General features: G+C 34.9%; 1 protein-coding gene across 3 annotated transcripts in view; it reads right to left on the bottom strand.

The window, feature by feature from the left end:
• LOC125646009 (condensin-2 complex subunit D3-like) overlaps window positions 1–16,056 on the bottom strand; it is a 70,749-nt gene that overhangs the window by 29,959 nt on the left and 24,734 nt on the right. For all 3 annotated transcript variants that reach the window (XM_056141324.1, XM_056141325.1, XM_056141323.1), the window contains exons 9-23: window positions 12,888–12,936; window positions 12,722–12,778; window positions 12,528–12,643; window positions 10,614–10,722; window positions 9,777–9,863; window positions 9,132–9,201; window positions 8,950–9,037; window positions 5,711–5,883; window positions 4,918–5,061; window positions 4,053–4,186; window positions 3,599–3,714; window positions 3,390–3,503; window positions 3,029–3,103; window positions 2,837–2,939; window positions 600–699 (exon numbers count right to left, since the gene is read on the bottom strand). In XM_056141324.1, the coding sequence (XP_055997299.1) occupies window positions 600–699; window positions 2,837–2,939; window positions 3,029–3,103; window positions 3,390–3,503; window positions 3,599–3,714; window positions 4,053–4,186; window positions 4,918–5,061; window positions 5,711–5,883; window positions 8,950–9,037; window positions 9,132–9,201; window positions 9,777–9,863; window positions 10,614–10,722; window positions 12,528–12,643; window positions 12,722–12,778; window positions 12,888–12,936 (1,535 nt within the window). The remainder of the gene's footprint in view (window positions 1–599; window positions 700–2,836; window positions 2,940–3,028; window positions 3,104–3,389; window positions 3,504–3,598; window positions 3,715–4,052; window positions 4,187–4,917; window positions 5,062–5,710; window positions 5,884–8,949; window positions 9,038–9,131; window positions 9,202–9,776; window positions 9,864–10,613; window positions 10,723–12,527; window positions 12,644–12,721; window positions 12,779–12,887; window positions 12,937–16,056) is intronic.

The following is a 16,056-nucleotide window of genomic DNA, read 5'->3' on the forward strand; positions in this document are numbered from 1 at the left end:
TTCTGTACGTCATAGTGGAGGAATCACCTCACAAGACAGTAGATACAAAGCAGTATACATTGATTTGGCATTTTCTGGAGCCTGAAAAGAACTCAAACTCAACCTACAATGTAATGTATGCAATATGTATACACTGTATAATGGTTCTTCAACCAACTCATCCTAAAGAATGCTCAAAATGTCACTTTATCCATGTACAGACAAAAGCTTTTCACCCTCAATCACGTCTACAAAGAATTCAAACTCAAAAGTTAGAAACGAACAAGAGATCCATTGTCAAGGTGAGAACAAACTTGAATTTAAATTACATGAGCATGTTTGAAAACAAATTTAACATATTGTTCTCTTCAAGGTTTTTGAGAAGAAAATTTTCAAAGAATTTCCCTGTAAATTCCTATGTACAACTTTGAAACTCCACCATGCCTATTGTGACCTGACCCTGCTCTGGGGTTTAAGTTAAGATAAACAAATGTGAAATTGCATTACACAGACACCAGACAAAACTTTACCAGAAAAGCTCACTCGAGCCTCTGTCTCAGGTGAGCTGAACTTCTGACGGAGGATGATTCCTAATGTATATGTACTGTATATGTACTTACCGTCTGTACTTCCAGCGTGCTTTTCCCAGTACTCTACTAAAAAACTGTGACTTATCTTCTGGACAGCCGGAGCCAGCTCAGCCAATAACATCCAAGCTGCCTACAACACAATCGCAGGAAAGATGGAGGTAAAGCATACAATTACTAACAAAATCAAGAAAAACAGATTTCATTATTAAAGAAACATATACACATAAAACTTACAAAAGGTTTACAAGTGTACATGTATGTGTATTGTAGAATCATTTCTTTTCAAGGAGTAAGATTTTCAGTTTGAGAAAACAAGAGCAAAATACTCTTGCTGCAAAATACACTCCTCAATCATATTCATTAATGCAATAGTTATCCAAATAAACCACTCTATGGTTAAAACATCCAAATAAACCACTCTATGGTTAAAAACATCCAAATAAACCACTCTATGGTTAAGAACATCCAAATAAACCACAATGTGGTTAAAAACATCCAAATAAACCACTCTATGGTTAAAACCATCCAAATGAACCACACTGTGGTTAAAAACATCCAAATAAACCACGCTATGGTTAAAAACATCCAAATAAACCACACTGTGGTTAGGGCTGTTCCAGAAATGATCAAATGGGGGGGTCGGGCGGCAAATGATTTTTTTTTGTGTGGGTGGTCGTATTTTTTCATATTTTATTTGGTCCGTGGTTGGACTGTTAAAAAAATATTTATTATGGGTAGTGGGTAGTTTCTATTGTTTTATTTTGTGCCACGTGGGTGTTGAGTTTTCAGAATATTTCTATTGTCACTCTTGTCGTGTTGGTTACAAAACGTCGGAGGGAAAATTGAAAACGTGCTTTCAAAATGCTGCTTTCGAAATCGGAAATAACATAGAACTATTCGAGTTGTCGCTCTTTGGAGCACATAACTTTCCATAACGGCACTTTTCAAATTAGAGGCGCGTTTAGTAGGGTCCCTTTGGACGTGATGGCGGCGAACTCTGTTCTGTAGATTATTACAGTTTACAGTGCATCGATTTTGGGAATATTTTGAAACCAATAGATATTCCGTTTTCTAATAAAAATAGGCAAACCTTAGTTGATTTATACGAGGGTACCGATGCGTTATATTTATCAGTCAGTGTGATGGTGATATAGAGGCCTCCGGGCGAGGGCTCCATTAGAAGACCAACGATTCGTGGAAAAACATATCCATACCCATTTCATGATAATAGCATCGTTTGGACTCCCAATCTTTCCAACATTCCCGCCATAGATGCCTTTGATTGTTGATGTGACATCGTTTCTTCAGAACTACTGTGATACAATGTCGCACAGGCATTACCGCGTCATTGACTAGAATGTTTGTCCCGAAAACCTCACGAGATTTGTACCGTTTTCATTTTTAAAAATATTTTTGTGGTGGGTCTGGTTAGTTTTTTTTTTAATTAGATGGGTCATTGTAAAATGAGTTTATCAATTTGATGGGTCATGGGGTAATTTTTTATATGGGTGCTTGGTAGATACAAAAGGTGCCCCCCCCCCCCCCCCCCCATGTATTTATTTCTGGAATAGCCCTTAAAAAAAACCCCACTTCCTCTGACATTGGAGAGTACTGATAAAATGTTTTTTCTTTGATGACTTTATCAAACTGAAGAAAGTTTTCATTCTAATAAAATGCAACTAAAGAAGCAAATCAACAATATCAGTAAAACTGATGGATGCTCCCCAAAATGCATCGAACCAAAGAACTACTTCATATGACAAATGAATCGCACAGTGATCAATAACTGTTTAAATATTGTTGAAATGAAGTTTTCTCCCCCCATATATAAGGTATATGTTCTGAATGACCTTGAGTGACCTTTATAAGAGAGCCATTGGTCTGTTACTTATCTGTGTTATATTTGTGATCAATTAATGATTAATTTCTAATAAATGGTTTAGAGGACATGAGACACAACAGCAACTACAGTGTATATGCTCCCCTGAAACATTTTCAGGAAGCGTAATTTTTATTACTTTTTTAAATATACTTTGTCTAATACCATGGGGAACATGTCCATAGAGGGAGATGCATACCAGTTTGACTATCCTAAACTTATTAGTTTGCTTTATATCCTTTCCACAAGGTGGTGATGAGACAGAGAAACACTGCATCATACATGTACCATCATACCACTGCCTGTGATGGCTAAATATTTATATCAAGCTTGCATTTTGTTAGATCACTTCGTTAGATGGTGTTCAGCTTTTCATAGACTCACATACCTGATTATTTCTAGTACCAACATGAGACTCTAAAGACTTGGTGAGGTTGGATTTGATTTTCCCCACACGAGCCCAATGTCGGCAGGCCTTTTGCAGGTATCGCCTGTGAATTATGATAAAGTGTTGTAAGATAAAATTACTATGCTTGAATGTTGTGTGTGAATAGGAATGACACGTTCTTCACTACTGTACCTCAAATCACAGCTTTCAAACTGAGTCATGATTTCTAAAAGGTTCCAAACAAGTTGATGACCCTCATCTTTTGATCTGCAAGTTGACCATGCACATGAACAGTTTAATTAGAATTTTATGTCCATGCTTTTCCAAATAAAATTCTGATAAAGAAGTTTAATATCTTATAATCACCTGTTGACAGGTGCGGCATTATTACCAGTTGATAGGTACGACATTATTGCCTTTTGATAGGTACGAAATTGACATTATTACCTGTTGACAGGTGCGACATTATTACCAGTTGATAGGTACGACATTATTACCTGTTGATAGGTACAACATTATTGCCTTTTGATAGGTACGAAATTGACATTATTACCTGTTGACAGGTGCGACATTATTCAAGACGATCTCTTCTAGTGTCTCCATACATTTCTCCTGTAAAGTTGACTCACGGTCAATGACAAGGGGAAGAACTCCATCCAGCCAACACCTGTGTGACGATTTTAAGACAATCCATACATTAATTAATGTTTCAAGAACAATGGTAATATGTAAACCTTGAAATCCTGATTGAATGATACCGACTTCTGTAACGGTTTTTCTGTGGGCATGGCTAGTAACAGGTCAGTCAAGCTCTGTAGGGCTTGTTTCCGGACGGACAGCGCGGGGTCTCTGCATCTCTCCACTAAAACATCCAAGTCCTACAACACAAATCATTCACTAACACTTATACAATCTGTCACATTTCTATCACTAACACTTATACAATCTGTCACATTTCTATCACTTACACTTATACAATCTGTCACATTTCTATCACTTACACTTATACAATCTGTCATATTTCTATTGCTTACTTATATAATCTGTCAGTTCTATGTCTACATGAATTTCTCGTTAGACTTATACAATCTGTCATTTCTATGTCTACATCTACTTTTTGTCTCTTGAAAATACTCCTCCCCCCCACCTCTCTCTCTCTTTCACATACAATACTGATATTCGCAATGTACTTCTGTAAAATGTAAACCCATCTTGCCTGTCTTCTGTAATCCGGAGCTTCGAACTTAATCACACACTCCAGGGCCTGAAGAGCAGCCTTCCTCACATTAACTTTCTCGTCACGAGCTCGACGTCTCAACATAGACAGCACGCCCTGCTCGTCAGGCAGGTCTACAACATGTACAGTAAGGGTAGAAACTCTCTATTCAGTTTGGCCATTGGTTTATGAATATTTTTCTTCTTTTGTATTTACAATTTATATGAACAGTTACAAATTGAATCAAAACAAAATTCCCTTTTCTATTTTCATTAAAAAAAACCACCACCATTACTTACCTATTTTTGAAAAAAATTGGACTGAGAACCAAGTACATGTAAATAATTTGTTTGGGGGTGGGGCTAAGGAGTCTTCACTTGTTTTCTCTTTATCACAATGGAGATAAGGCCAATTTAACTTAATTATTAGATTATCATCCAGGGTCACAAATAAATATGGGGCAGGTGGGAGGATTTTATTTTTTAATTCTTATTTCCTGAGAAAAAAAATCAATGACAAAAGGCATCAAACAAAGTTCAAAGAATCCTTGGTAGAAGATGTAAAACCAACATTCTGTGACTTTAATCATTCACTCATGTCACTGGGAAGCAAGTTTGTTTGAAATCGTAATTTTTGCGAAAACAAAAAAAAATTGGGGAGGGCGGGGATGATAATCTATCAATTGATTTTAATTGGCCTAATTGTCATTATCTATATTTATTGTCAAATAGAAATTTTTTTGTTGCTGAATCAAAAATGACTAATTGTTGAATAGAAGGCACTAATTTCAATCCACATTAAAATTTCATGGAGAGGCGCTTATAAGGAGGAATTTGGTATAAATACCATTTAATGCCGTACTCACTTGGATTAAAAGGTGTCAGGGCCACCTGATGGAAGGGGGTCTTTGGGGGAACTCTCGGGGCCATGTTGATTGGTGTTTCCTCGTTGTTTTCCTGAGGTTGAGCATTTTCTGCTGTTTTGTCTGTGACAATTTCACTTTCAGACACTAAAACATACATGTGTACATGTAGGTAATTTATTCATATAGAATATCTTGCACAAGTTGAATAAAAAAGAATATTATAAAGAAAATCTAAATTTGAATATCAAGCCCAGAAAAAAAATCATGAGGTTTAATCAAAGCTTGTGTCCTAGAAGTGAAATTTGAAAACAAGCATTTCCAACCTACATCACTTAAAAAACATTTTTAAAAGCACCGAATTTCTTGTGTTTATGTAGATAAACCACTCTCTTACCAATAGTAATAAATGTAACTTTGCCTTTCATCCATATTTAGTACATGTAGGTGTAATCTCAAACCACACCATGTGCATGTAAGAGTCCACGTTTAAGGTCTTGAAATGAAGCGATATTAATTCCTTCCGATCAAATTCAGGATGCGTATTTCAGCAAGCTTTCTTGAAAACCTCAATTCGTACATACATGTAGATACATGTACATGTACTGTATGTATACATTGCACTATACATGTATGTCAAAAAATTTAATCAAATACATAGATTTTCTACACTTAAAGCATTGCAGTAGGAGGTGAAAAGCTTTCTAAATCTCCACGATACAAGCACTCAGTTCTTGTTTTAACTGTCATCAGATTTGTGTCAGTAACATAAAGACTTCATTTTACTGATACCTACTTTCTGTTAATGGCAGTACCCTGTTCTCCACCTCCGGGGTGGGAATCAGATGTTGAGCGTGAGCGGGTCTGGGGCCCGCCACGGGCGTAACAATCTCCTTAAGCGTGTTCCTAATTCCCGTGTCTGCTGTGGTAAAGCACTGAGAGAAGGCTGCTATAGCCCTGGCTCGAACACTGCAATATTGACAGAAATCTGTAAAACATACACTGAAACAATGTTGTGAAAGTACAGAGTATGTATGAAGGCTGTCCAAAAAGTTCATAGACATACACTAGTTTTCTCTTTAAGGTAATTTTGAAGAATGATATTTTAATATAGATCATGATAATCTAAATATGCAAATATTATAGCAACACAAAATAATGTACTAAGTGCATTATCAGTATAAAAACAAGCCGCACGACCCAGCCCACCATTTAGCCAGATAGATGTTTCTGTGATGTTGCAATCACAAGTGCCCTTTCTTTTGTGACACAGTCACCTGCACACACCTCTCAGACCTCCTTTGCCATGAGTCAAATAAGAGACACTAGAATACAAATCCCTGAGGATTTTGAAAATTCAAGACTTGCTTACATGACAAATACATGGAACTTCTCTCACCATAACGTGTTTGTCTTTCACAATATAACGTTATGAAAACAGCAGTTTAACTTAAGTTTGAAATAAGAGAATGCCTTAAGGCTAACTTAAGTTTTAGTATACATGATTTACCAGCACTACACAGGGATTTTTTAAGGGTCTGTAGGGGGCCAAAATAAGGCCCCATTCCCAATGCTAAAAAGCAGGTATTTTCCCCACTTTTTGCTTTAAAATTCCCAAACAATGAAAACAAATTAATGTCTGGTATTTGTTCATAAATCTCCTTCACAGATTACACTTTTTGCTTCAAATTTGCTAAGTAAACCCAATTCTTTTTTTTTTTTTTTTTTGGCCTCTTGACCTAATTGAATGTCAGAATGAATTCAATCATATCTTAATGTTACTAGTTTGGGTTTTTTCCCCTACTTCATTGTATGAAACGTTTTTTCCCAATTTCAAGCAAGTATTGCTATTTTTCCCAATTAAAAAGGTCCAGGCCCCTGAAATCAAAACCTTAAAAAAATCTGCTGAATTATCTGCATCAAACAACAATTGTTAGGACTTTTATAGATAATATAAAAAAGGAACAAGAAAAAAAATCATGAACATTTTGAAGTACTTGTGTCAGAACTGAATATGTATATATCTTTTGTATTAAGAAATATTCAATAGATTTTCAAAAGAAAGTTTTAAAGAAGCCTTGTATGAATGAAGAATACATCATTACAATACGCTGGTTTCGAGATACGTCCAAGTTATTTCCCTTTGGAGAACTCTCGTACTTAGTAAGGTGCAAAACAACTTGTTTACACGCGGGAGTGGGACAGATATTCATCACTGCATAAGTGAATGTACTCAGTAAGTATTAGACGCAGTTTCATCACCCAATTTCAACTGATACACAAACTAAGTAAATGATAAGTATTCAAGAAGTAATTAAATACTTGGAATTCTTATTATATCATGTTATTTTGGTGCTCATACCTATCATATCAAGGACATTGCTTGGAAATATGGCATTGTATTTATGTTTCCACTTTAGTAAAACATTTCTTTTGATAGTAATCAATATTTTCTACATCAAGTATATAAAAAAGAAGTCATTTTTCATATATTTCATCATCTTTCTCACCGACTGTAGTACCACTTTGTCCCACCTAAGCATTCAAAGTTCCACTAAATGCACCTCCTACACAAGAGAGTTCTAATCTCAAAACTGGTGCATTCATCATTATTCATTACAAGCAGAGATCCATTGTCTGCTCACAGTAAGAAAGGAGTATTCTCTTTCACTGAATGTTCACATTAGTCATGATAAAGTGTTACTAATTGTAGTCAGGGCTGGAAATTACAACCTGCTTGACCACCCAAGACTACCTATTTCTCAGGTGGGTGGGGATGAAATTTCATATGATGGCCTGGCAGTCCAGCTAATTTCAACAGCCAGTGTACAATAAATAAGCTTTATTAGTAAATTAATTTGTGTAAAGTAATAAATATCACAAAACTGAAAATCTGGACTGGCTGATTTTCAACAGGGCTGGCAATTTGAGTGAAGCCACCTTTGTGACTGGCTCATAATTTTATTGAGTTTCCAAACCCTTTTGTAGCTTTAACTAGAACTGTCCTTGTGGGACTAATACCCCCCCCCCCCCCTCCCCCAGCACACAATATAATGGATAAAAGAAAACTTCCTCAGATCAAATTAGAAGTTGTCTAATCAAATGGTCATCTAGTACTTTGTATATTACTTTTTCTATTGAAAATGTAACTTTAAAAAATTGATTGAATCAATCAAATAATGAAATATTTCCGGTGAAGCTCAATATACACTGTAAACACTATACCAATAAATATGACTTTCAGAGAATTTAACTGTTTATCACCATTTCTCTGAATTTGATACATGGTTTTAGAAAATGGATGTATAGAAAATGGAAATATTCATATATTCACTATAAATCAAAATGTAAGGTACATAAATGTTATTTTACTTTGATAAAATATGTATGCAAATGGTCTGATTCAAACCTTTTAATTTGGTTTTGAAATATTCTCCAGACAAAGAGACACTTTTAAACAAAATATAAATTGCATAACTTTCAATTACTTTAAATATTCTTATTCAAAATGAGAAATGCACAACTTCAGTCTAAGAAGAATGTATTCACAATGTCTTCATGAATTTTTAAGATATACTCTTTTTAGTTTAAAAAATGATGAAGTCCGCAAGTAGAAAAAAACCTGCAAATTAAAACAAAACTGTCCAATCAATATGAAAATATCAGGCGAACACCTTCATATGGTGAGTAATGAGTGTACAAACTTTCAGAAAAATCCATGCACTACTTTCTTAGAACATACATGGACAAAATCATGTCTACAGACAGACAGACAGGCTGAGATTCCAAGAAATTATAATAAATCTATCTATTACATCTTTGTGCTCCAGTTTTGGCCCAAGAGACTGATTCAAACAAACACAAATTTCCACTATGACAATACTTCAATAAAACTAGTGTGTTAATTTTTAAATGCAAAGACAGATGTCTCAAAAACACCCAATTTATACATGTAATCCATGTTTAACTTGTGTTAAAAACTACAGTAGCTTTAATAGAAACAAAAAATCAATTTATAATCACGGTGTAACTTACGTTGGAGCAGCATCAGAACACCTGTCCAGTAAAATTCCCAGCAGGGAGGTGTGTCTCACATAGGAAGCGACCTCTGGTGGCAGATTACCTTCATAACAAAGATATTCAACTTCTAGTGAAATCCTTAATTAACGACAGTTTTGTATACTTTGTCAGTACAAACTTAATACAAATCTACCTACCATCTAATTCTCTCTCTGGAGAGTTCAATAACAAGGACACAATTTCTAATGCAAAGGCTCTGTTACTCATCTGCAATATAATATACAATTTATAAATCTGAACATTAAATCTACTGTCATTCACTATAGGTACACGTATCATAAACAAATTCTATTGAAATAAATCAGAAGTCTGCAGTACATCTTATTCTGATATAAAATATCACGAATGTTCTCAATAAATTGAAACCTGTCACAGCACTATGCAATTAAACACAAATAATTAGTATGCCGTACAGATATTGCCTACCTAGGGATGCCCCTTAAAAACTTGTACAAGCTTATTTCCAAAAGTGGTCCTTATGCTACCATTACTAAGTTACATGTATTTCAAAATTCAAATGCTTTAAATACATGTATATTGTAAATTTTTGCCGCACTGAAGTTACCATTTATACATTTCATTTTACAAATACACTTTACAGTAGACCATACTTAAAGCAAAATACTGGGGATGAACAATTTCATTTTGTTATAGTTTTATCCAATGAGTTCATAATGTTTTAGAACTACACAAATAAAATCACTTCACTGTAAGTGTGAAATCGTTATAATCGTGTTTGTTGTAACCATGTTTTACTGTTCATACAATGTATTTACACGTACCTTTGCATGTTTAGAGAGGCGGAAAAACCACTCTACCATTTTACCGTAGGGCTCGCTGGGCATTTCCTGGAGAACACTGACCACTGTCTGATAAAATCAAAGGGCAATGTCATGGTCAATACAGAACTTGTACAGACTGAGTTTTCTGTTTTGAATTTCTACCTACAATTTGTGTCATCACTTACTATAACATGTACAGTGTATATCACATAAAAGATAATGCTGAATGAGTATTGAAGTTACTCTGTAAGAGGGTCATTTACAAATGTAATAATAAGTAACTGTGTCATAAATTCACCAGAGTCTGGGCAAACAATGTCTTTCTCACAAGACCGACATTATCCACGTAAGGCAGCCATGTGAGATTTTTCTGTCTCGCATTATCTCCAGTGTGAGACTGGCATTACCCACATGAGATTTTTCTGTCTCGCATTATCTCCAGTGTGAGACCGGCATTACCCACGTGAAACAGCCACGTGAGATTTTTCTGTCTCGCATTATCTCCAGTGTGAAACCGGCATTACCCACGTGAGACAGCCATGTGAGATTTTTTTTGTCTCGCATATCTCCAGTGTGAGACCGGCATTATCCACGTGAGACAGCCATGTGAGATTTTTCTGTCTTACACTGGTGCGACAACCAAAGTGAAAATGGGTTGAATTCAACACCTTATTTTGAAATGCGACTTATATAACACACACACATGTATACATATACATCTTAGTTTTCTCTCCCATGTTTCACTATTTCAAACCAATTTAAGTAATAAACAATATCTTTGCATGAAAATCAAGATCCTGTTATGACTGCAAAACAAACTAATATATAAATACTTACCTGAGCACATTTTGTTCGGTACTCCGCGCGATCAGTGACTTTTGTACACAGGTGTTGTAACAATGTTCTTACACTGGCCAAACAGCGGGCCTCGCTCTTCATCAGATATCTAAAGTATTACATTGTACATATCTATCAAACTTCACACACAAAACATGATTTTGTTTATTTCTTTATCACATGAACTGTACATCAAACAAAATGAAGCAAGAACACGCGTCTGTTTCAAGAAGTTGTACGACATCAAAATTCTATTTTTGCACTTATTAATAAACTTGTATTAAAATGTAAAATTAATATAATGTAGTATGTTATATGTAAGATATAAAAATTATTACTCCACCTGAAACTTGCAATACATTAATTAGTATATGCACACTCTGTACAAAATTCAATTTGAATGCCATTTTTAAATCTGTACTTCAAAATGTGCATATGTAAGATTTGTAATGCAGCATTCATTGATGTTTAATTTGTTCTATCTCAGAGCTCCAGATAATTTTTCACCACAAAGAGTATTTACTCCCCTGATTTTCAAATCAATGAGTATTTTGCTTTTCAGAAAAAGTCAAAAGAATATTTTGTAAATTACTGATTATCTTTACTGTTTTGCCACTAATACAGAATTGGATCGTAATCATGCGACTGGGTGTCTGACAAATTCAATTTCAATACCACAATAATAAATTTAAAAATCCCAATGGCAATGAAAAGTTTTAATAAAAAGAACTACAAAGGATTACACCCACCCCCCCGGTAAATATACAAGTATCAAATGAATGCGTGACTCCCATTCTTGTAAATGCTTTTAAATACTTATGGAGACAATGCTGCTGGAGTGGCCTTTCAGTGAAAACTTTAAGTCAAAGTTTAACGGAGGAAGTATTGTTTTTGTACCATGTTTCAGCAGCAATCATATCATTCATCCACAATTGATAATACAAGTTTGTTTCTTTTCTGTGCTTTCAATTGTACACTACCTCTTTAAGAAATAAAGTGCACCGCCACGGCACATGATACGCCCGTCACATATTGTTAACAGTATAGATTGTACCCATTAAAACATTTTTTTAATATCACCTTAATTAAATGTCACAGTGACCTTAAAGTAGGATGCGACACACCTTCTACCCAAGATGCATTAGTTGACCAATTTTGGTGATTCTAGGTCTAATAGTTTTCAAGTTATGAGCCGGACAAGTTTTTGCCATATATGGCCATATCTTCTTAATGAAAAGTCACAGTGACCTGGTTTTAATGTGCGACACACCTTCTACCCAAGATGTATCTACAGACAAAGTTTGATTATTCTAGGCCTTGTAGTATTTAAGTTGCGGGTCGGACACGAAAAAGCTAACAGACGGACGGACAGACGGACGGACATGAACGCCATACCATAATACGTCCCGTCTTAAGACGGGCGTATAAAAAGTATAACAAGTAGGTCTATATGGTTGTTTTGAGTTAACTCTTCCAAACTTTCAAAATTGTGATTGTCATCGAAACGTATTTCACAGCGCTATTTCATGTATGATCAAGCTCTGGGCTAACCTCAATTCATATGAATAGATAATTTGTATTCATATCATACTACATGTATTACAAGTACGCATTCCTTTGGAGTGTAAAGCGTATCTAAATTCGCTAATGCGTAATTGTATGCATGATTTTCAACTTAAATGCGTATTTGGTAAAATTTAACGAGTATTTACACTGATACGCACCTTATCTGGAGCTCTGTATCTAATATGTTGCATGGAAAAGCATAATTATATCGTACAAACGCTGCATTTATGTCATAATAAATTTCAAACTACAAAAACAGAATTGTGAACCCCTTGGTTCTCAAGACAAGATATTTAGCTAAATATTGAGATCACACGGCTAATGATTTAACTCAGTGATAACACTAACTTGATGAAGTTCAGAGCCTGGTCTCTGGTCGTCAACACTGGCTTGGGTATAGTTTGGGCAGCCACTCGGTTGTCCCCAATCACCATCAGCAGATTTGGAAGGAGACTCTTACAGATCTGAAAGAAATGGCAATAGTGTAACATTTCCTGGCTATAGAGCTGAGGAGAACACACAGTAACAATCTATTCACCTACCGCATTAATAATGGTATTCACATGACCGTGAAGAGGCAGGCTGAGGAGCTGTAAGCCCTGACAATAACAATTCACAATAGCAATGTTAAATTCATGAATGCATAGTACTTCACACGGTCCAAACCAAGTCAAAGACAAAACGGCATGGAAGATTTTCATTAACTACCTTGTAAGCAAGCCCTGCAGCTGGAAGTCTTTTCAGATATCTTCTATCGCTGAAAGTACAGATAAAGGTATACGTAACTCTCTAACTATTTTTGAAGTGTAAGAGGATTATAATTAGGCCACTGATAAAATATATTGTGTTTCCGCTAACCCGACCGACCCTAAATTATAACCCTGACCCTACAATTTCTCTCTCGATTTTTTGAAAAAAATTCGTCATTTTTCCGGAAAAAATATATTCCCAGTTCTTGGTTTTCTTTTTAGTTAAACATTGAAATGAAGTCATTCAAACGCTTTAACAATGTACAAAATTGCATGGAATCGTGTCAAGTGTTTAAACAACATTGATAATGTTTATAACTAACAGCATGGTATGATGGTTGAACTAATACCAAAGGTGATTTGACAATTGAAGTTAACAGACGGTCGAGAGACTTTGCCAATTGTCATGTTTCCATAGAAGACTTTCTTTTGTTAAAATTGCCGACTCCTATTGTGTTTTTAGACAGTGGCTTTTTATAGCCACTGTCTTATGCTATCGCTTCAGCAGGCATTACTGTATATACACGGGGACTCTAGTTTTATATGTAGGTCATGATGCAGACATGAATGTCCAGTCTGTCAATTTTGTATGTACATCTGCTGAAGTTCTAACTGAAAACGCTATGAAGAAGGCCACAAACCAAGCAGTGAATGCATCCGAGTTGTTGATGGCTGGTGAGAGTCGAGATCTCAGGTCATATATGGAAAAAAAAGTCTTTTTTTTAAATAAAAATTTATGTCCGGTAAAAAATTTTGGCTGGAAGAGAGTTGGATCCCATTAGGATAAGTGGGGTCTGCCCAGACTGTCTTACAGTACCCGCAACGTTATTCTTGACATGATAAACGATAGGACACGATACACGCACGATACGATAGGATACACGCACGATACAATAGGATACACGATAAGCCTGATAAACGCAAAACCTGATAAACGATCTTCACGACAGACCTGATAAACGGAAAACCTGATAGAAATATTGTAAATTTAGAAACGATTTAGACAGAACGAAATTTTGATACCTACAACATAATTACATTATGTTGATAATAATATTGAAGGATTTCAATGCTCATTATATACCTACATTACGAACAACGCGGATTTCTTGTTTTCCGCGTTCTCGCGATGGGAAAAATCTAACACGGTAATCTATAGGTAACTCAGGAAAACCATGTTCTCATCGCAGGATGACTATCAGTTGTTTAAAACATTGATCGGTTTTGTACCATATAATTTCTTTAATCCAGTCGTACGTTTTTTAATTTTATTTATGTTTTTTTATGTCATCACAGCTAAAATGAAAAAAAACTAAAATATATACGGCATTTAATTCATTATTTGATATCTATATGAATTTTCTCAGCCAATGATTCTAAAACATATTGTCACCTAATGTTTAATATATAAATTATACAGGGAATTAACTAAATGTAATATAATGTAGTGATATCATGCTTCAGTAGCTCTCTTATGCTAATGTATATTACCTTGAATATGAAAACCAAGTAATATTGTACGTGTGTGTAGTGAGGAGGGGGTTATTTTGCACCAAGCTCTAAGTTCATGGCTCATTCAACACCTCAAGTTATTTTCATAATGACCGCTTCAAAATAATCATCCGCACTGCACCTGTTAGATATTTTTACACTATGAATGATAATTGATAGTCATAAGTAATTGGAACATATTTATTTGAATTGATATTTTGTTAACAAAACATAACTGTTTAAAACAAGAGGCCCAAGGGCCTAGAATCGCTCTTCTGATAAATTGTACAACCCCACCATTTCTATTCTTAGCCTCTTAGTATTCTAAATCTTTAGTTAAATCCTAAGAATTCAAAATCAAAGGCCTGAAGGGCCACAATGGCGTCGTGGTAAGAAAGCAAAGATTATAATGAAACTATGTACTGTCCAGTTTATCAATGCTTCATCCCTTATTGTATGTACACAGAGTAGATATAGCTTTATATAAATCTCAATGGAGAGTCTTCTACCTGTGAATATTTTGATGCCATTGACTACAGTCACACCTTGTTATTGCAAATTCAACAGGACTGAAATTAAATTTGAGATATCCAAGGATTTGCGATAACAAGGATAACACACACACAAAAAAGAAGTGGTTTGGACTGGCAACTCTATTTACATATTCCCGATAACGAAGATTAGCTGTACATGTATTAAAAACACACATACAGCTTTGAATTCAAGCAATACCAAGAATATTTATCCTTCATACAGGAATAATGCTTCTTATACATCTGTACAGTAGCTCTTTTCACAAAAAAATTCAATTACAGATATATTTTTTTACAATTCCATTCATTTCTTCAGAATATTTTTCAAAGGATTATTTACAATATCTAATGTTATTAAATAATGAAGATTTTTGTGATCAACCATTGCTCTCAATTATTCACACATCTTTGCTAGCCAAGGGAGTACTCTACAATCCTTGGCACAGATGTAATTCACAAAGAACTGAAAATTTGTGCATTAAGATATTTAGTGAAAAAGTCAACTGTTGTGAGAACTCTCCTTTTAATAGTTGTAAAGGGCAGCATTGCATGTACTTGTTGATAACATAATAAAAACAAGAAATAAGTTTTAAACCAAAATTTTAATAAGAAATATGTGCAACAATGTAAACAACTATGGACCATTTGTAGTATATATCACTGCTAGCATCTCAAGAGATGAAAATCTAGTCAGATTAAAAAAAAAATTTGTTAATTCAGTAACTTTTACCTCCACAAAAACCTTTACTTGAAAGCCTTATAATAATGAATGCTTCCGCGCTTGGTTTGTTTACAATAACATTAACACGTGCCAGTGTTTATATACCGAGTTGACCAATGATTTGCAAACCTACAGATGCGTTAATACCCTACTGAGAATGCTACAGTCAAATAAACATTACCTACCCTAAAATATAATGACCATAAATAATCCGCGATACACTATTTCTCAGTTTAAATTTCGCCAACAGCACGCAATGTTTACAAACAAAACCCACGCTATCTTTCGTCTAGACACGCTATCGTTTCAGACATCACGTGACTTTGCAAATGTACTTCGCATTGAAATTGGAATTTTTATTTGATTTGTTTTTATTTTTTGTG

The sequence above is a fragment of the Ostrea edulis genome, chromosome 6 (genome assembly GCF_947568905.1).
Source record: "Ostrea edulis chromosome 6, xbOstEdul1.1, whole genome shotgun sequence".
NCBI classification, from domain to species: domain Eukaryota; kingdom Metazoa; phylum Mollusca; class Bivalvia; order Ostreida; family Ostreidae; genus Ostrea; species Ostrea edulis.